This window comes from Pseudochaenichthys georgianus, chromosome 17 (genome assembly GCF_902827115.2).
Source record: "Pseudochaenichthys georgianus chromosome 17, fPseGeo1.2, whole genome shotgun sequence".
NCBI classification, from domain to species: domain Eukaryota; kingdom Metazoa; phylum Chordata; class Actinopteri; order Perciformes; family Channichthyidae; genus Pseudochaenichthys; species Pseudochaenichthys georgianus.
In genome coordinates, this window is record NC_047519.1 from 30,812,047 (window position 1) to 30,833,837 (window position 21,791).

The following is a 21,791-nucleotide window of genomic DNA, read 5'->3' on the forward strand; positions in this document are numbered from 1 at the left end:
GCGGAGCAGTTTGTAAAACCCGGTTTTTTGTTTGGTTTTCCCATCTGTTTAAACTTTTAAACATTGTCTGTAAGGGGCATACCACCAATTTAGTGTTGAACTTATAATGCTCTTGGACATATCACAAATCAAGATGGAAACAGCAAATTCAGAGAGTTCATCTTTTTTAATCAAATCATTTTAATTTGTTTTAATATCAAAGTGAGTTAATTTATCAACACAGTGTTAAAGTGCTGAACGATGACAGATATAGTCACGTTAAGGTCATTTTCAGTATTTAATAACAATCTGACAGACAGTACAGTCTAATAGATAAAGGTATGTGGGGGGGCATTGTACCTTGAAGAAACTGTTAAACTTATATTTTAGTACTGGGAGGTTTGTGGAAAGTTAGTTATTAAAACATCTTTAATGGCTCATGCCTGAGTGAAAGGGGTGAACATGTATTAGAAATGCAGTGACCCTGAGAGCATGAGGGTCTCAGAAACGATACTGCCTTTATGTTCGAACTCTAACACAGAGATACCACCCCCGCTTTGCTCTTGACCCAGAACATGCTGGCGGTCGGCTGCTTGTTTACATGGTGTGATGTTGTCCTTTAAGCAGCATGTGGTCCGGACCAGTGAGGGGGGGGGGCTCTGATGCAGCTCTCCACACTGACTCCCAACATGAGGCTCTCAGCACACATTAGGACAACAGTCGCCTGCCCCTTTGAGGTGGTCAGATGTGATGTTTGCACAGATGTGTGGGTCCAAAGCTGAGAGGCCAAACCCCCCAGTGCCCCTCTGGTGGTCCAGCCCACCCCTCACTGTCCAGGATGGAGCCTCTTGTGGCTGCACTTTCAGTCCCATCGTGGGGTGGGGTGGGGGGAGACAGGCCTCTGATACCCTGAAGTCACATGAACATGTCAGTCCAGCTGGGGCTTGTTGTAGCTTCCCCCAGTGGAAACAATGATTCAGCCAAAATGTAAGGGGCATGTTTGAGTGTGAAGGCAAACTTGTGAAATGATGGAAATGGTTGCACTTGGAAGCAAATACATCAGTATGGTGATCAGAGGTTATAATCAAACAGCCTGATTAGACAAGACAAAACAAAGACCAACTTTATCTACTGTAGTTGCCAAAGTGATGCACACTCACTGTTTTTCTTTGCAATAAAGCATTTTCCCAGTGCAGATGTCCTCACTTTTGGTTTAACCTTGAAATAAACTGGTAGAGTGGCTGATCAACTTCAGCTGGTACTATTATTGTCTAACTGCTTCGAGTGTCTCCTATGTTTTAGCGATGCCATTCAGTTTATAGTTTCAGCAATACATGTTATTGTGCACAATATCATTGCTAGAAAGAACATTATAGTAACATAATAGTTTTTCTATTGGTTGCACATTGAAAAGCCCAGATTTGAAGACAGGTTTAATGTAACAAAGTTTTTTTTAACCGTTTTGTTTTTGCCCAGATAATTAAATATTCTTTAACCTTTTCTCTCTAGTACACTTTTAATGGTTTACACAAATTCTCTCTTACTATATAACGTGATTTCAAGTTTGTTCCATCTCCAGAATGACCTTTATTGCCTTTTGTGAATGTACACCTGCAGCCCTCTCTGCCTGCCAGAGGCTACATGGTTGGTTCTAATGAAGTCAAGTAAACACCCTGCTATAGTATAATGTTTAGCATCGTATCACATGGTGTTAGAGGCTTTCAGGACATAGAGTTAAAACTAGTGAACATCCTTGACACGTATAACCAGAAATGTCACTGCACCATAGTTGTAGGCTGAATGGCTTCGAGCAATGACACAGAATGAAGAATGCTGTTTTGTTTTGGTTTCTCAGTCATATGGTGAACACATGCGCAGTGTTTTTAAAGTTTCAGTCTTATATTCATGAGAGCAAATGTTTTCAATTGATACTTGGCTGAAAAAAGGCACAGTGTGTCCCGTTTTAGACACACTAAACTTAGTTATAAAATGAAAAAAATATCCCTTATGATTTCATCTTTGAATGAACAACTTTGCCGGATTTTTTCAATTCCCGGCTCCAGTTGCACAATATTTGAGTTTCTACTGTTTCTTAACATTGTCCTCTGTTACTAGCATGTGGCACACTAACTGCACACTGTAAAACAATTGTTGACACCAATTCTCTTGTATGTTGCAGGAATTCAGGAGGGTTCGGAGTGCACCAAGTGTAAAAATGACTGGGCACTGAGGGCGGCTATAGCACTGCTATATGTGCTCTGCACCCTGCTCACCATAGCAGTGGCCGTACTCGGATACAAAGGTGAGTCAAAACTGAAGACAATAATTACTTCTCGTAAAATACTGCAATTTTTCAAGTCTCTGCTGCAAACCTTGACAACTTCACATATTTTAAAGTTGTTGTCCCATTACAAAAATCCAACATATAGCCCTCTATTTGACACATAATTACTCAAATAAGGCAATAAGACTCGGCTTTAATCCCAGGTAGATATCTAGATATACCTTCACAAGTCCAATTTCGTAATTGTTATTGGTATCAGACAGTATTAAATGGTGCTTCTCTAATGCATTCATTTGTTATTTCTACACATTTTAGGTTGTTTTGAGCCAAATATTTACAAACTGTAAAGCCCCCTGAGACAAATGTAAAATGTGTGATATTGTGCTATATAAATACACTTCATTGATTGATTTAAGATTGCCCTAAAATGTTGTTTATAATTCAGAGGATATTTCGTACTGACTTTAGTGATCTCCTGACTCTTCATCTAGTTTCATAATCAAGTCAAACTCAAGACCAACATTCAAAAAGCTAAACTAAGATTGTGACCATGGAAAAACATTATTATTGTAAAAATGTTTAGCATGCTGGCCTTTGTATTAGGTTTCCAGCATAACTTGCCTTAGTACAGACTCAAGAGTGGCCAGCGTGGTTGTATACTATTCTTATCTAGTCCCTTTTGATGAACACATTTGTAAATGATCTTATAAAGGATTTGTGTAGATGTTGACAAAGTAATATATAAATGAAGTATCAAAATGGAAATAAAGCAGTTTTCCTTCACTTCTTCTTCTCCTGACCCCCAAGTCTACTCGTTCTGCCTCTCTCTTTCTCTCTGAGGTTTGATGATAGTCAAACGGCTATAAACGGCAACAGCATAGAAAATTATATTTAACCAAGTCAGAGAGTTCAGGCTAAGATTTACCACATCACGAGACTCCCTTGACAGAATGCATTGTTTACTCTGAATTGATATCTTTCGGAGATTGGCCAGATCTCGAGATTGAAAACAAACTCATAGTGCAACATTGTCCTTACTGCAACCCGTTTACGGTTTCTCCTTGTTTGAGCTACGATAGAAACAAAAAAAGGACTCCAGATATCTCAGGTACCATCAATATGGAACATTACTCTGCGTACGGTTCAACGTCAGACATTTCTTGCCCCGATCAATCATAAAAAAATGAAAGTCTTTGAGCAGAAATGCTTTGTTCATACCTGATCCACAGGCGCTCGTACCTGGTGAAGCATACAGCTCACCCAACAGAAACAAGCTGTATCCATCCAGTGAGGAATGAGTCTATTCAAAATACTGTCTACATGTTCAGATCTAAATCTGAGTTGTGCCCTTTGAGTGCTCTCTGGATTGTTTTGGGTTTGCGGATTTTGGTCTGTTTGTGTGGAGCCCATGTGATTGTGGTGGTTTGGCTCTAATGTCTAACAGATGACCACGCAGCATCTACCCTGGCTTTACAACCCAGAGTAGATTTTATGGCTTTGTAGCAATTTGTTGTCTCATGAACCACAGGCTCACTCACAAATAGCTGAAAGTGTCCAAAATAGTTTGGGAGAAAAAACAGTGAAGGCTGGTTTCTGTGTTGTGTTTTCCCTTACTGGACAGTTTAAGCAGTAAACAGTTTATTTCTATACTAATGAACCTGTTTCTTGGTCTTGGTCCTCCAAATTACCTCTATTGTTAGAATTAAGGCATTGTTTGTGTTTGCTGCTGGGTCAATAAGCGTTTACTGCAGCATTGATCAGCATTAATCTGCTTGGCCTCGTATTGGGTAACAGCCTAAGTATAGTTTCCAACTTCACAATAGGCATCCGATAAGCCTTACTCAAATTAGCAACCTTATATAACTCAACAATGCTTTTCCAATACATGACTGTGTGGGATGGAAAGAGTAACAGAGAGGAATAAGCAGGTATAGTGTGGGTCGGATGTCACTATTATCATCTCAGTGCTGTAGCAATCTACTGTAGTCATCTCAAATAATGTATACAATATATATTTGCAGGGTAAACCATGAGGCTCAAGCTGAACAACTTCAGCTGTTGACAAACATCTCTTTGGACTGTGTGTTCTCGTTTGTTCTCGGTTCATGTTATTCTTTTGTGTTTTTGTCACTTCTGGAATGCTAACAGTGAAAGCTAAGGATGTCTTCCAGCAGTTTTTAGACGCCCCCACATACCGACGGAAAACTAACGGTGGAGAGGAGATGGACTCTTTGCTGCAGATGTGATGAGAAAAGAGAGTTGAGCCAGAGTCAGAGTGTGCTATTCATCATGTGTCTGGCATTGTTTATAGTTACTCCTGAAGTGGAAATTGTAAATGTGCTCTGAAAATTGAAACTTGTAATGATAAAGAATACTCAGTTGCCCGGTTACAAAAAACGTGTTTTTAACATCCTGTGTAAAGAATTGCTGTTTGAGTGTACAGTTATTAACTGGAGAGGAATGAATACTGCAGCACCCTCTGCTGTTCACAATCAGCTTGGCTCAGTAAATACTGTTTACACAACAGGTTTAACATATTATAATAAGGGTTCCTCTTACCAAACAGTAAGGAAAAATACTGCAACTTAAAGGTCCCATGTCATGGCCATTTCCACTGATCATAATTCCATTGTTGAGGTCTACTAGAATAGATTTATACTGTGCAATTTTCCAAACTCACATTGGTTTCACATACAGCATCTCTGTAAAGTATGTGTATTCACTCTCTCCACTAAACGGTTCGTTGCAGCTCTTGCCCCCCCCCCCCCCCCCCCCTCCCAGTGTGCTCCGATTGGTCGGGACCAGTCGGGACGTTGTGAATCGCGCTGAGCTCCGTGGAGGTGTGATTTCCTTGTTTAGCGATACACAGCGAAACACAGCCAAACTCACCCTGAGCACACACAAAGTCACAGCCGAAGTAAAAACAATAAGCGTGGCTTGATATTGAGTAAGAAAAGGTTGATGAACGCTGTGAGAATGGGTCTGCAGAGAGAATTTCGCCGCGATCCCAACTGTCTGTTATCAGCCTGCAGCCAGGGAGGAGAGATCAGCAGAGCTGCCTGCACTGAGTGTGTGTGTGAGGAAGTCCGTGGATTGGTCAATTTGGACCAATCAGCGGGGGCTTAACGTAACGGCTCCGCGGACGTAACATAACGGCTCCATGGATTGGTCCATTTCGTTCCGGGTACGACATAATCGGATGTCCCCGGAAGAATCAAATGGATGATGACGTTTCACCAACGAGGCGTTTTGGGGAGGTATTTTCTGTGTTAGAGTTTTACTCGCTACAGGGTGTACTTTGAGGGTTTTGACTCTGCAGACCATTTACATGCATAAAAACCTTCATAACACACAAGGGGACGGTAATAACCGGAAAAGCATGACATGTGACCTTTAACTTCGCCTTTTCCCCTGTTAGTGTATATCCTGTAAAGATGTATTCACACAGTGTCTTCTCTCTATCATCAGTGGTCCAGAGGATGGACAATGTCACACAGGGCATGCAGAATTATGGAGGGCAGATAAATGCAGTGGAGACAGACCTGAAGAAACTAGGTAAGCCCTGCCACGCAAGATTAGATAAAACATTTATAGTTTAACTCACAATAGCTGTGAACTAAATGTTAAATGTCTGCAAGCAGGAGATTTTTGACGCTGATAATTTACCATATTTCGTGTTGTTTTTTCAGATGATCAGGTTGAAGACAAGTCAGGTAATGCCACAAGTAACATCAATACTTTTAAGTCAGACCTGGAGGCATTGCAGAACCAGCTGAATGCCATTGCTCTCAGGGCAACCAGAAACAGAGACGCGCTGGATGAGCTTCAGATCACAGGAGATGACATGCAGAATGGACACGTCTCCCTGCAGAGTTTTATACAAGGCAACGAGGCCTCACTGCGTGGGGTCAACCAGACCTTGACCTCCTACAGCGGCATGATTGACAACCTCCAGACAGACACTGCACGGCTCCAGACGGACATACAGGGCCAGGTCAAAGTGCAGAGCCAGACCCAGGTTAGCATCAGTTCGCTGAACATCACCCAGTCCCAGCAGCGCAATCTGCTCGGCACGCTGCAGAAGACGGTGGAAGACGCAGGCCAGGCGGTGCAGAAACTGAAGAATGACTATCAGGGTCTGCAGCAAACAGCCTGGCAGACGCGGTCTGACACGGAGTGGCTGAAGGAGAAAGTCCAGCACCTGCAGGTTTTGGCAGCTAATAACTCAGCCATGGCCCATTCAAACGGAGATGCTCTGGATGATTTGGGGGCTCAGTTCAATACCCTGACCAGCCAGATCCAGAACACCTCGGCTCTCAGTGAGGAGCAAGGCCAGAGCCTGCATGAGCTGATGGACAGCCAGAGACACCACGATGACATCACCTCATCTAAGTTTGATGAGGTGGAAGCGCGGTTAGACAGACATGAGAATGACATGGACCGTGTGACCGGAAATGTGAGCTTCAGCGCGCAACTCCTCGGTGCCATCAGCTTTAAGCTGAACGGCCTGAGGTCCTGCGCTGAGACAGTGATGCGGCATTCAGACATCTTAGTGGGGCTGAATGGTAGTGTAACAGAGGCCAGCGAAGACAATAAAGAGCTTCGCGCACAGCAGGATGTGCTGGTGTCCAGGCTGGACCGAGAGGTCAACAACCTCTCCATTGTGATGGAGGAGATGAAGCTGGTGGACAGCAAGCATACACAGCTCATCACCAACTTCACCATCCTGCAAGGTAAGAACAGAATAAATCATACATTTCAGAGTTAGTTTTCTGTGAGCCTGTGTAAAAAAAAACGTTAGGACTGTTAAAATAATTAAGTTATGGACTTAATTGAACATTACATGTACACGACCTTGATCCTTTTGCTGACCTCCACAATGCTCCCCTTTGTGTTACCATACATAATTGAATGTCACTTTTATGATGCCAGAATAAACAGCAGGGTTTTCTGTACCATCACAAAACTTATATATTTCAATTCCAATATCAGAATATTCTAAGCATTAAAATGCTTTTTGTGAGGGTGCCTTATTGTTCTTGCATTATTATGCTATTATATGATCATTATGTCAGTGGAATGAGATGATCTTTAAAACACAATAATAGTGTTTATAGTTATCATGACAGGTTTAATTTAACCTGAACAGTGACATCACATTTTGACACATCATCTGTTGTTACTGTGTTTCAGGTCCGCCAGGTCCAAGGGGTCCCAGGGGTGACAAGGGTCCCCAGGGGCCAGTGGGTCAGTCAGGACAAAAGGGCGATAAAGGAGACAAAGGGATGCTGGGATTGGTGGGATCTAAAGGAGAGAAAGGTGCTGCTGGTCTACCAGGGGCAACAGGTTCAAAGGGTGCAGCCGGGGCTCGGGGTCTTCCCGGGGCCAAAGGATCGAGAGGGTCTGGGGGCCGACCTGGAAATTCTGGTGAAAAGGGCGATGCGGGCGCTCCTGGGGTTCCTGGTAGGGATGGACTGTCAGGGCCGCAAGGAACTCAAGGGCCACAGGGGCCCAGAGGAGCAGCTGGGCCTGCAGGGCTGGAAGGACCTCGTGGGTCCGTCGGACCCATCGGCCCCCCCGGTCCTCCAGGACTTCCTGGGTTACCTGCATCTAGACCTCCAACTCCTCCAAAGCCCCCACAGCCCACTATGCCAGCTAAGGTCCCTCAACCCCCCAAACCAACTCAACCTCCAAAACCACCTCAGCCTCCAAAACCACCTCAACCCCCCAAACCTCAACCCTCAAAAGCAGCAGAGGTAACTGAGGGCACCGTGTCCCGGCAGACCCAGGTCATTGAACCAGTGCCTGGTGAGTTAAATCATTACATAAGGGTTTAAAATAGATCGAAATGGAAGGAAAATCACCTTTTCGATTGTAACACCATTTCATTACGGAAGTGAGTTTACTTTTGGTCACATCCTAAAATGTTTTCTGTTTTCATGTGGCCCTCATCCTCTCCCATACTGAATCTGTCCTTCATTGGAAAAAAAGACATTATTAAAAAATATATACATGTATTTGTAATTATTATTTGTTATGTACACATTTGGAACGTATTCCATGGGAATGTACTTATACTACTGTTTTCTGTAAATGATTAATCCAGGTTGCCCAACTGGGTACAGAAGGTTTGGAGACAGCTGCTATTACATCGCCACTCAGAGGCTCAACTTTGAAGAGTCCAAACTGTTCTGTACCAACATGTCATCCCTGATGCTCATTATCAACGACAACGACGAACAGGTAATGGAAATCAGACCCAGATGGTTACTTTAATACATTCAGACTTGTATGCTAAACTAATCCTGTGAAATCATGTTTTGCTCTTCTATTTGTAGGAATTTGTAAAGGATGTAACTGCAGGAAGAGGCTATTTCTGGCTGGGCCTTACTGACTTGGAGGAGGAAAATGTCTGGAAATGGGTGGATGGAACCTTACCTGCTTTCACGTGAGTAGACCGGCCACATTTATTATTTATATATAACTGTTATTCTACGCACACATTTTTTATTATTATTATTCCGCCGGTATTTTGGCCCTCTTCTCCTCCCGCATTGAACATCGCAGAAACTCCGTTCAAACATCAAAACGTTCAGCTCGGTCGGGAATCGATGGCTATTACTTTTCTCATTCATAATTTTCATAATTCCAGAGATACATCCCATAATACATCACATTTTTAACATTGAAGTCAATGGAGGAAATCTTCAGACTTCAACAAATCTTCATGCGACTTCAACTGCTAACTGTTCATTCATACTTTCACTCAGAAACCTCATTCCAACTTTAAAATGTTACACATATTTCTGACATTATTAGTTTAAAGATATTAAACATTGTTCAGACCTTGTTTTAGAGGTTTTATTCACATTTTAACATTAACTAGAATACGTGATGTCACAGCTAGAGGGTAAGAAATCTTGAAATGTGCCTTGATATTTTTTTTTAAAACTGCCATAATTCCCAAACCCTACATTCTTGAGACATACTTTTTCATGATAAACATAGGAAAACATCTCGTAGCTTGAAAAATGACAAATAATTAAGCAAAATAATTAAACAAAGTGCCTCTTGAGGGCACGAAGTGACAAAAACGTTCAACATTCCTCCATTAAAGCCCATTGTAATTTCAGGCAGATATTTCTTCACGGTAGCAGCCGCACACCTTTAGTTAAACTCTCAAAAAGGCCACATTATTAACCCGAAAGTACACACAAATTACACTTTAGATACTCAACTTCCTTGACATGCTTCACGTTTTGAAATTTCACAGATATCTGTTATCGTTCTTCCACAAAACGTTCACATGTAAGAGGTTCATCTCTCATTCAGAACAATGAAGCCTTTGAAGTCTAGGCACCTCGTTAGCTCAACTATAAACACCTGGGCAATGGAACACAATGATGTCATCACTCCAACTGACAGCAGTCTAACTGTTCATTTCATACTCTCACACTCACTCTCTCTCTCTCTCACACAAACTCACACTGGTCCATACGTCAACAGCTCTACGCCAAATGTGTGCTAACAGTCCAGCCGTGAAGACATCTACGAGACAGTTTTGAGATTTCTTCAAATGCCGTTGCCATGGAAACGCATCCCTCAGCATAAAACATGATGTCGCTATAAGTCCAATGGACACGGTCCAATAGTCCCCCAATCTTTACTTGTATATCACCGGTCCATGCCTCAACAGCTCTACGCCAAATCTGAGATCTCACCATATGCCGTTTCCATGGAACCCTCGCCATAAAACATGATGTCGCTATAACTCCTATGCAAATGTTCAAAAAGTGCTCAAACTTCACAAGTGTGCTAACAGTCCAGCCGTGAAGACATCTACGGGACAGTTTTGAGATTTCTTCAAATGCCGTGGCCATGGCAACACAATGCTCGCTTGAACACGGTTTTCTCATAACTTCAGTGAAAATACTCCAAACAGCCAAAAACTTCACAGGTTTGGTAACAATGCAGCCATCAACGCATCTAAGCGTATTATGGGGTGTCATCAAATGCCGTTGCCATGGCGACAGATCATTCGCCATCAAGTTAGTTCAGAAGTTTGCGGTTTAAATATTCTGCTGCTATTCCAAGCCTTTTCACTTTCTTTTCTTCTCTCATCACACATTCAAGCCCCCAGTGTTCATGTATCATTTCAATCTAAATTCTTCACTTTCTTCTGACACATTACATTTCAGCATAGCAGTTTAGCGTGAGCTTTTCAGCATAAAGCATTCCCACTAGCAATTTCTTCAGGAATTGCATTCTCTAGTTTAAAAAATAAGTTTCAGTGATTTAAATGTTCTGTTTAACTTTAATAAATGTTTATGATGTTGTTGCTATCAGGAAGTGGAAGCCCGGTCAGCCTGATAACTGGACCCATGGCCATGACAAAGGCGAGGATTGTGCTGGCCTCATCCATAACGCCAACTGGAATGATTTCTACTGCACCGACCGCATCGGCTTCATCTGTGAACGTGCCTCGGTTGACCGTCAGTACCTTTTATAGATCAGACCTTTTTCGAATTTGGAAATCTCCTATTTCTGTATTTCCTACTAAGCCTGTTGTAATTTTCGACCCCAATCTCTTGTGGACGAAATAAGTGTTACAACAAAAAACTTGACCAAAAGAAAAACAAATTCAGTTTTCACTTGAAAAATATAAATGTTTTATGTCAAATATAATTTAAAACAACTAAGAAATTACATCCAAGCAGAACCTTTTCCACTTGTTCTTAAGTAATAGAATTAGGAAAGAAAACATTTTAGGTCAGACTTTTTTGAAGTTGATGATCTAAATGTAGTTTTCTAACTTGTAAGGGAGCTGGAAATAAACCATTGAGTCACATTCAGCTCTTTCTTGTTTGAAAAAGAAGAGGGAGATGCATCTGGCGTAGATTTCTTTAGTTAAAATAACATTTCAAATTATTGCTGTTGCGTCAACTGTTAATGTAGGTGTTGACATACTGTATACCTAATGTGTTTTTTGTTGTTCTCTTCACAGTGGTAGTTCCTGTTTTATAGCATCCATGTGTGACAGTGTGAGCTGTCTTTGGGAGAAAAGTGAAGAGGCTGAAGATGAAGAGGATAATGAAGGACAAGAGGAGGAGCTCAAGATGACTGGAGGACTCTGATAATGCCAGACCAGTCAAGCATCACTGACACTCAGACTGGTCTTTGTCTTAAAGGCACTTTACAACACATCGTGGTGCAAAAGACCGAGCAGGCCCAGACCAGGCCGACTTTTTATGATTTAGTGCTGAAGGATTCATGTGAACGTACATTTTAATTAGCCGATACTTATTCATTATTTTGGGCAGCCTCTGTTGTACAGGTGTATCTGTAAATAGTTTATCACAAAAGATACCAGAAATCATTGTTGTTTGCGATTGAATTTCATATTGTTTTATTTCCTGGCTGCCTTTTCTATCTTCACACTTACAAAATAAAATGTATCTACATTAGAGGATTTTGTTGTTGATAAAATGAACTATTTTTATACTGTCAAATACTTTTCAGATTCAGAGCATTGATTAGAAATAAGCTCTCTGGTAAATGATGAGCACCATATTACTATTAGAAAAAGACTGCAAACTCTCATGATAGGTAGAAATGAAGTTAGTGTATATTTCACCTTTATACAAACTAAGTATCAATGTATTTTATTTTTCTTACTGAGAATAGTTGCTCAATATGAGCAGTGCTGCTGTTTTATGAAGGACAGTGTTTTTAGACTTTAGACTGCCAGTAAGAGGCACACATTAACAATATGTACATTTTTTGTGAATGTGCCATTGTACAATGATGTATTCATTATGCTAAATAGTGTATGTGAAGTATGTTACACTTTTATAATTTTCATAATCATATCCTATTGTTGTATGATCAACCTTTTCTAATTCAAAATATACTTAAAGACTGAGTAGCAGTTTGTAATCTGTCTTAATGATCAGTATGCCTGAATGAATTTACCAAGTTCCTATGGATCACAATAAAATGAGAAAGAAACTGTATGTGGAGTCAGTGCTTTTTGTCCTATAAAATAGATATTGGTATGAAAAAGCCATGTATTTCTTTATTAAATGTGTATTTAAAAAAACAAAAACACCCTCATGCACAACTAAACTGTTTATTTTCAGCTTTTTACATTTAAAAAATGTAAACAAAATCTGTAAATAATAAAGTTTAAATAAAAAAAAGGTTCAACTATGGTATTTGGCTTAAATATATATCGATTTTATAAGGGAAAATGTTAAGAATATTAAAAGCAGTATCATCAATACATCTAGTAACATTTATTATAAGAGGATAGAAATAAACAATCGTATGGCTCAAACCAATGACAAAAAAGCATAGAATGGAAACAATTATTAACATAAATAACACAACTATTATGTAAAACGCAATAGGTCAAAAAAAAAGTATTGTATGATGAGCGACAATGATAGAAATAAGACACAAGTCAAGTGTTTCTGTAAATTGTATAAACTAATTGTGCAAATAAATTAATATTGAATACATGAAGCAGGTGGCAAATGGTATTTTGAAATTAACAGTTATTTAAGAAACTACAATAATAAATGTAAAAACATTTAAAAAAGGGAACAAGTCTGAAATCAGTGACTGATTTACCTGGTTATTATTAAAATACTGTGGCTAAGCCTATTGCATTATTTTGTAATGATGATGGACATTATTAACTGTCTCCATCATACCAGGAAGAATGAATGTATTGAAGAGAAAAAGATCCTTAATGCTGCTGAGAAAAAAAAGATTAAGCACGGGGTCAAGTGGGTTTTGTGGTCTGGGTCTAAAAGCGATGAGATAATATCACATGGTCACCATCACCTGACCGTAACATCCTTGTTATTTTAGGACACTTTGAAGCTTTTGATCAATTTTCTCCCCTGAACAGTCAGTGCCGAAGCATTAGCAACCGAGGTGACTGAGACAATACAAATGATGAATTCAACAACAGTTGATGATAGCAGTTCATTTAACGAGCGTCTGTCCGCTCGGATTACCCAGAATGCTTCGCTTGTTGCCGTCTGTCGAAGGAGTGACTGTGTAGAATAGACTCAGCTGCATTTGACATTCATGAAGTTACCGTTACTATGCGACTTTATTGTATGAAATAAGATAAAAGAGGGAACGAAAATAACAGAGGAAGGGGAAATCTGTTGTTGTCAGTACGCCAGCAATGCCTCTCTTCACGACCAACCCTTTTGACCAAGATGTTGGTGAGTAATCAGAACTGGAGGCTATTTCTAGCAGGCTAGCTAAACATTAGCTTTGATAACACAGCTTTGTTTGTGTTCTTCAGCTGGCTGTAGCTTTAATATACCCCAACGAGCTATAGTAATAATACTATAGGTCGGTCTTGTTGTATATAATGTAGGCTATATGAGCTGACAATATGTAATCCCTGTTAAGATGATTAATGTCTGTTTTGCCTGTGTTTGTTGTGATTCGCTCTGTTAGCCACAGTTGGCTAACTAGCTTATATTATGTATATTTAGCTGTTAGCAAACCGCAACCAATATCAGACACACGTACACAGAGTTGGCGATTTTATAGAGCTTTTAATATTTATTTTGTAATCATATTATTATGTTAAGTAGACTTTTTTTAATAGACTTGGGACAGAGATGTTATCATCAGATAACTGAAGTAACGGTTTTCTCACTCGTTATTGAAAATGCGTTAAACAAACATTAGATATAATTATTACAAATAATATTCATAGTTTACGTTTTAAATGTATATTGCTGCCAGGTATAGTGGATTGCTGCCAAACTAAATGTCGTTGTGTTTAACATACAATGACAATAAAGCATTTAATGTTATCTTATAATGGTTCAGAGAGACATGATTATTAATTAAATAATTGATTGAATTGGGAGATATATACACATATTTAAAAGAAAACACGTTTGTTCACATACAAATCCAATTAAATTAGGATTAATTTGTTATGCTGCATTCACCTATGTAAAATCTACCATAGTCATGCATTTGTAATACATTAAATGTCATATTTATTATTTTGAAATTGTATCATGACATTTAACTGTACATTTTCACATTATGATTAGTTGTACACAATATATAATCTTTTGAGCAAAACTGACGGGTGTTTTCAATAGCTTATAATTTGTATAATTATATATTTCTTATATATATTGTGTTATTTAATACAGTCTATGGTTATTGCTTGGTCATACAGAATTGATAGTATAAGGCTAATAAGTAGGGCTTCTCAGAGCATTTTTAACCGTTTTTTAACAGAACATATTCTTTACATGTATTGTTGCATTAAGCATTCATAATGTCCAAGTTACTGCAATAACAGCTAGCCATCTGCCTCATCATCACTTCATCCCATGGTATGTTGACTAACCAATATGATGAGCCTGACATCTCACAGCTGTGCAAGTGAAAGAGGATGCAGTGGTTTGTGAAACACTGCGCTTCCCTTTCACTCTTTGTGTTGTGGCAGTGGTAGACCGCATACGCCTCGATACACAGTACCCTTAAAATCAGTAGTAAATGCTAATTTGGCAAAGCTTATAATGGGTGTGTTTGGAGTAATAGCTGTTTTTTCAGATCAAGGGATTTTTCAGAGATGATTTGTTCAGTTTTTGTATACACATGCTGATGGATATCTCTTCGTCACTATTGGCGATCATATGTTTGTAACTAGTGATTGGGTATTTAAATATCATCTTTCATTTTATAATCCAAGATCTCAATGTCTATATTCAATTTATATTTTACAATTGAGGTCGGATCTCAATTGTATATATCATCATATCTCTATTGTAGTTGTGATTATGTTGTCTCAGTGTCGTTTTGCAGTGAGCATAGGGTTGGATAATAGTATATTTCTCTTTAGAACATTTCCTGCTTTCACCTCTTTTATTCGTGAATTTCTGAGAGAAACATGAGGTATATTACAAGACACCTCAAGTACACAACTATGTATTTTGGGAAGTAGAGAAGTCCCACATGACATATTCCAAAGAGCAGAGAAGCCCAATGGCAAAGTGAACACTGTCCACCATCACTGAATAAAAGGCTTTAATTAGCATACTTTCTAAATAGTATAAGCTACTCTCTCAAATCATTTAAGTTAAATGAATTCTACCAAAAGTCTCAACACAAACCAAACATTATGAGCTCAATCCAATCCAATCCAACTTTATTTATATCGCACTTTAAAACCTTCAGACCAAAGTGCTGTACAGAGAGATAAGCTCACACAACATAATATAAATACATTTAAAATACAAGATACAAACACAAAACAAACCAGAATAAACGTAATAACGTAATAACAGCCATATAATAAAAACAATAGACAACTGAAAGCAAATAAAAGCAACAATCTACTTGTTTCTGAATGCTAAGGAGAAGAGGTGGGTTTTAAGACGGGATTTAAAAGCAGACAGTGTGGGAGCCTGTCTGATGAGCAAGGGCAGGTCATTCCACAGTTTAGGGGTGGCAGCAGAGATAGCACGGTCCCCTCTGCGCTTAGACTTTGTTTTCAATCAATCAATCAATCAATCAATCAATCAATCAATCAATCAATCAATCAATCAATGTTTATTTATATAGCCCAATATCACAAATGTTACATTTGTCTCAGTGGTCTTCACAGTTTATACAGAATATCAGTATGACAATACGACACCCTCTGTCCTTAGACCCTCACATCCTACAAGGAAAAACTTCCGAAGAAAACCCAGTTTAAAGGGAAAAATGGGAGAAACCTCAGGGAGAGCAACAGAGGAGGGATCCCTCTCCCAGGACGGACAGACGTGCAATAGATGCCGTGTGTAAATTGAAAAGATAATACATTTGCAACATAGGTAGTCCAAATGTTTGGAAATGCATGTGTGTATAATAGGAAGATGAATCCACGAGGATATCCATCTAGGACCAATGATCCAGGACCACAGCCACGACTCGCGATCCAGGGCTCGCGATCCAGGACACAGGACCGCAGGATCATCCATGACTCCGGATCCCGGCGTATATACATAGACACCAAAAAGAAAGACATTTGGGGAAGCTGGGTTAATCGGAACATGAGAGTACACAGGTATAGACAGAGAGAAGGAAGAAGTAAGATGTCCCCCGACAAACTAAGCCTATATCAGCAAAACTAGGGGCTGAATCTAATCAGCCCTAACTATAAGCTTTATCAAAAAGGAAGGTCTTAAGCGCACTCTTAAAAATGGATAGGGTGTCTGCCGCCCGAACACAAACTGGAAGCTGATTCCACAAATGTGGAGCTTGATAAGAAAAGGCTCTGGCTCCCATTGTACTTTTAGAGATTCTAGGAACAACCAACAACCCTGCATTCTTGGAACGCAATGCCCTAGTAGGACAGTAGGGTATAATGAGTTCTTTAAGGTAAGATGGCGCCTGCCCATTAAGGGCTTTGTAGGCGAGAAGAAGAATTTTATTTGTTCTATAGGGAGCCAGTGTAAGGCAGCCAGAACAGGAGTAATGTGGTCCCTTTTCCTAACTCTGGTTAGTACACGAGCCGCAGCATTTTGAATCAGCTGAAGCGACTTGACTGACTTCTTGGTACTCCCTGATAATAAAGAGTTACATGGACTAGTTTCTCTGCATCGTTTTGAGGCAAGATATGCCTGATTTTTGCAATATTACGTAGATGGAAGTAGGCGGTACTTGAAATTGATTTTATGTGGGCGTTAAAGGATAAATCCTGATCAAATATAACACCAAGATTCCTTACAGTCTCACTGGAGGCCAAATGAATGCCATCCATAGTTAGTATATCTTTAGATAATTTGTTTCGTAGATTCTTCGGCCAAGTACAATAACTTCAGTTTTGGTCGTGTTTAACATCAAAAAGTATAAGGTCATCCACGTTTTTAAGTCCTTAAGGCAGTCTTGAATTTTATTTAGATGATTAATTTCATCAGGCTTGATTGATAAATATAGTTGAGTATCATCCGCATAACAATGAAAGTTTACAGAATGATTCCTTATAATATTGCCTAACGGAAGCATATATAATGTGAACAAAATAGGTCCGAGCACTGAGCCCTGTGGCACTCCATGGCTAACTTTGGTTTGCGTGGAAGATTCATCGTTAACACGTACAAACTGAGAGCGTTCAGATAGATAGGACCTAAACCAGCCTAAAGCAGTTCCCTGTATGCCAACTAAGTGCTCTAGTCTTTGCAATAGGATATCATGGTCGATAGTATCAAATGCAGCACTGAGATCGAGCAAAACAAGAATAGAGTCCCTTTTCTGAGGCTATTAGAATGTCATTTGTGACTTTAACCAGAGCTGTCTCTGTGCTATGATGTGTTCTAAAGCCAGACTGAAAATCTTCAAATAAATCATTGTTTTTTAAGTAATCACACAACTGTTTTGTGACCGCTTTCTCAAGAATCTTTGAGAGGAACGGAAGATTAGAAATAGGTCTATAGTTGGCTAAAACCTCTGGATCGAGGTTGTGCTTTTTAAGAAGCGGTTTTATCACTGCTACTTTGAATGATTGTGGAACATAGCCTGATAATAAAGACATATTCATAATATTTAATAAAGAAGTGCTAATTAATGGAAACACTTCCTTCAACAGCTTAGTTGGAATTGGGTCTAACATGCACGTTGATGGTTTAGAAGAGAGAATCATTGAATGTAATTGTTCAAGGTTTATGGCTGAAAAGCATTCTAGTTTACTATCTAGTGTAATATTAGAACGTACGTTTCCGGGAGCTGTTGATAACACTATACTGGTCAAAGGCAAGAGGTCATTAATTTTGTTTCTAAGAGTAACAATTTTATCGTTAAAAAAGCACATAAAATCATTACTACTGAGTGCTATGGGAATAGAAGGCTCAATCGAGCTGTGGCTCTCGGTCAGCCTGGCTACAGTGCTGAAAAGAAATCTTGCATTATTCTCATTCTCATCTATTAATGAAGAGTAGTAGGCTGCTCTCGCTTTACGCAGTGCTTTCTTATATTCATTGAGAGTAATATGCCAAATTAAACGAGATTCTTCAAGTTTAGTGGAACGAAGTATTGGTGGAATCTCTTCCTTAAATGTGGCTATAGCACTAACAGATAGGTTTCTGCTGCAAGAGCTTTTGACTAATGCTTTGTATTCTCGTAATAGTACTTCAAAAGTTACTAAGAAATGGTCGGATAAAGCAGGATTATGCGGTTCGACTAATAGTTGCTCAATTTCAATACCATAAATCAGAACAAGGTCGAGAGTGTGATTATAGCAGTGGGTTGGTTTATTTACACTCTGACAGAAACCAACATAATCTAATATAGAGTTAAATGCAACAGTAAGGCTATTTTTATCATCGTCAACATGAATATTAAAGTCACCTACGATAATTACTTTGTCTGTTTTAAGAACCAAAGTTGATAAAAACTCAGAGAATTCTGATAAGAATTCTGAATAAGGACCTGGTGCACGATACACTGTAACAAATAAGATTGGCTGCAAAGTTTTCCAGGTCGGATGCGTAAGACTAAAACGAGGCTTTCAAAGGAGGTATAATTACATTTTGGTTTAGTATTGATAAGTAAACTTGAGTCAAAGATTGCTGCAACTCCACCTCCTCGGCCCGTGCCTCGAGCAATATGAGTGTTGATATGGCTGGGTGGAGTGGCCTCATTTATGCTGACATAGTCTTCATGTCTCAACCAAGTTTCAGTGAGACAGCATATATCAATATTATAATCTGATATTAAATCATTTACCAATATTGCTTTAGATGCTAGAGATCTTATGTTTAAGAGACCACATTTAATCTTCCTGTTTTGTTGCACTGTAGTAGTTGTTACATTTAATAATAATAATACATTGCATTTCGAAGCGCTTTTCCAGGTGCTCAAAGACGCTTTACAGTGGTGATAAAACATGATAAAATAGAATTTAAAAGTTATTAGAACAAGATAAAATAACATTTAAAAGTTATTAAAACAGCAATACAGCATAATTCACAGATTAAAAGCCAGTCTGAAGAGGTGTGTTTTGGTCAGTGTTTTGAAAGTGGGGGGGTCAGTGCAGTCTCTGATGTGTTGTGGGAGGGAGTTCCAGAGGGTGGGGGCAGCGATGGAGAAGGCTCTGTCCCCCCAGGTTCGGAGCTTGGTTTTCTTGGGGATAGAGAGGAGGTTCGCTTCTGATGAGCGAAGGCTGCGGGAAGGGGTGTAGTGGTGGATCAGGTCGGAGAGGTAGGGGGGGGGCCTGGTTATTGAGAGCTTTGTGTGTTAGCAGAAGGATTTTGAAGTGTATTCGTTGACGAACAGGGAGCCAGTGCAGGTTTTGAAGGACGGGGGTGATGTGGTCTCTGGAGCGGGTGTGGGTGAGGAGGCGGGCAGCGCAGTTCTGGATGTATTGTAGTTTATTTAGGATTTTGGATGATGAACCATACAGGATACTGTTGCAGTAGTCCAGTCTTGAAGTGACAAATGCGTGGATGAGGGTTTCAGCAGCCGGGAAGGTGAGTGAGGGACGGAGGCATTTAACATTTAACATTTACTTTTATTAGGTTATTATGTATGACACCTCTATTAGGTTTTACCTTAAATTGTCCTTGGGCAGACACACACACCGCTAATATTGGGTATTTTATTGGGTTCGGGATTCCTATGGATGACTGCCTAGGAGAGAGCGCAGAGAAGCGTGTAAGACTGCGACTCCGCCTCCTGGTCTCAACTCCAGTTTGTCATGGATTAAGTCCACAAAGCCCTGAAATGTTTGCCGAAATGAGATCTGCACCTTCAAAAGTAGGATGAATGCCGTCTCTCTTAATCAGACCAGGTTTTCCCCAGAAGGCTGTCCAATTATTTACGAAGCCCACATTGTTTGCTGGGCACCACCAAGACAACCAGCGCTGAAATGATGACATGCGGCTATACATGTCATCATTGATCAGATTGGCACCCTCAGGAGCAATTGATCAGCTGACCTGAGAGTGCGAGTGGGCGTGTAGCTGTGTAACAGCTCAGAAAGGTAGGGCGGGGCCAGGCCATTGATTGGTATTTACTGCAGAGCTATTGTATTGTTTGAGGCCTCCGTTATTTTGTCTGTATCTCTCTAATGTTTATGCTAATCTATGATTAACACAAAAACAAAGGAGCGGATCTCACATACACACCCACAGTTTGCCACTACCATTTTTGTTTCAAGAAGCTTTATTATTTCTGAACATGGGAGGATCCTCGTCTCTCCTTTCTGGCTCTAAATGAAATCTGTTGTTTGTTATGCTTACATTGGTTCCGGTGCTTCTCCCCTGCAGAGAAAGCAACCAGTGAGATGAACACAGCGGAAGACTGGGGCCTCATTCTGGACATATGTGATAAGATAGGACAGTCGCGCACGGGGTAAGTTAACTGTCTTCATGCTAAACCTGACACACAGACACATTTACGAGGCTTAAAGTCCCCTTTTTAAGGTTTTTCCAATCGTTAACACACACATCCAAGGGTTAAAGATAGAAACCAGGGACACCAAGTGTATAAAGACAAATGTATGATAGATAGTGATGACTTAATGTTCACTAAAAAAGATATATACAGCAACTTGCATGATGAGGAAAAAATAATTGCCAATATTTTTGACTGATATTGCAATAGCAACATGATTCGCAGTTCAAATGAGATTTACTTTATGAGCTCAGTACCAAACAAAGATGGTTTATTAAGTCTGTACAGTACCATTTATAGGGTGGGAATTATTCGCTGCTCCACAATAATATTCACAATGATATTTCTTTACATATTTTGCCTTCACCAACAATTGCTTTACTTGGATTTTTCTCTCTTCTAAAACTTAAATTAATTGTCCAGCCCCAGTGATATGTTCAGTCCAACATAGCAGCAAGCAAGGGTGTAACTTTGGTTTGAGAAGTGGGGGAGAGACAAAACAGGGGGTCCTCCGGCAATGAAACATTTTCTTGATTTCATTCCATTTCCTGCCTTTCTACAAATATATTAGGGACTATGGTGTTAACAAGTCCAAGAGAAATGTGTAGTGTATATGATGAGTGTGCAGATTTATCTAGTATCCTATCCATGTGAACCTCTCTTATTTGTTGGTGGACCTCACATCCTCTAGGGGGGTCCGGGGGCATGCACCCCCGGGAAGATATCTTTCTTTAAATTGAAGTTGAATGCATCAATCTGGTGCACTTTGAGGGGAAATTAAGAGATGTATGGATACAGCTCTCAACACTCATATGAAACAGAACTGTATATATTTAAATAATCAAAACACCATTAGAATATTCTCACAACTAATAACAAATATTTGATATACTCCTCTCTCCTATCTTTATCTTACCTAATCTGCATATTTTTATTTATGCATATTTTACTAATCACTCCCCTTTTTAAACTGTTTTTTATTTTTTACTGACCTATATTGGAAGGATTTCTTAACTTATTTTTTACAACTATATTAAATAGATGGAACTATTTGTTTACAAAGATGACCAAACCGTTTGAGACCCACTGAGATAACTTA

The 21,791-nt window shown here is 39.6% G+C and overlaps 1 protein-coding gene across 1 annotated transcript in view; it reads left to right on the forward strand.

The window, feature by feature from the left end:
• The window catches only part of LOC117462598 (collectin-12-like), a 54,899-nt gene that overhangs the window by 18,297 nt on the left and 14,811 nt on the right, over positions 1 to 21,791 (forward strand). The window contains 9 exon segments of the mRNA XM_034104871.2: positions 2,159 to 2,281; positions 5,732 to 5,818; positions 5,953 to 6,996; positions 7,457 to 8,071; positions 8,370 to 8,506; positions 8,602 to 8,711; positions 10,610 to 10,759; positions 13,454 to 13,503; positions 20,566 to 20,650. Of these exon segments, the coding sequence (XP_033960762.1) occupies positions 2,159 to 2,281; positions 5,732 to 5,818; positions 5,953 to 6,996; positions 7,457 to 8,071; positions 8,370 to 8,506; positions 8,602 to 8,711; positions 10,610 to 10,759; positions 13,454 to 13,503; positions 20,566 to 20,650 (2,401 nt within the window).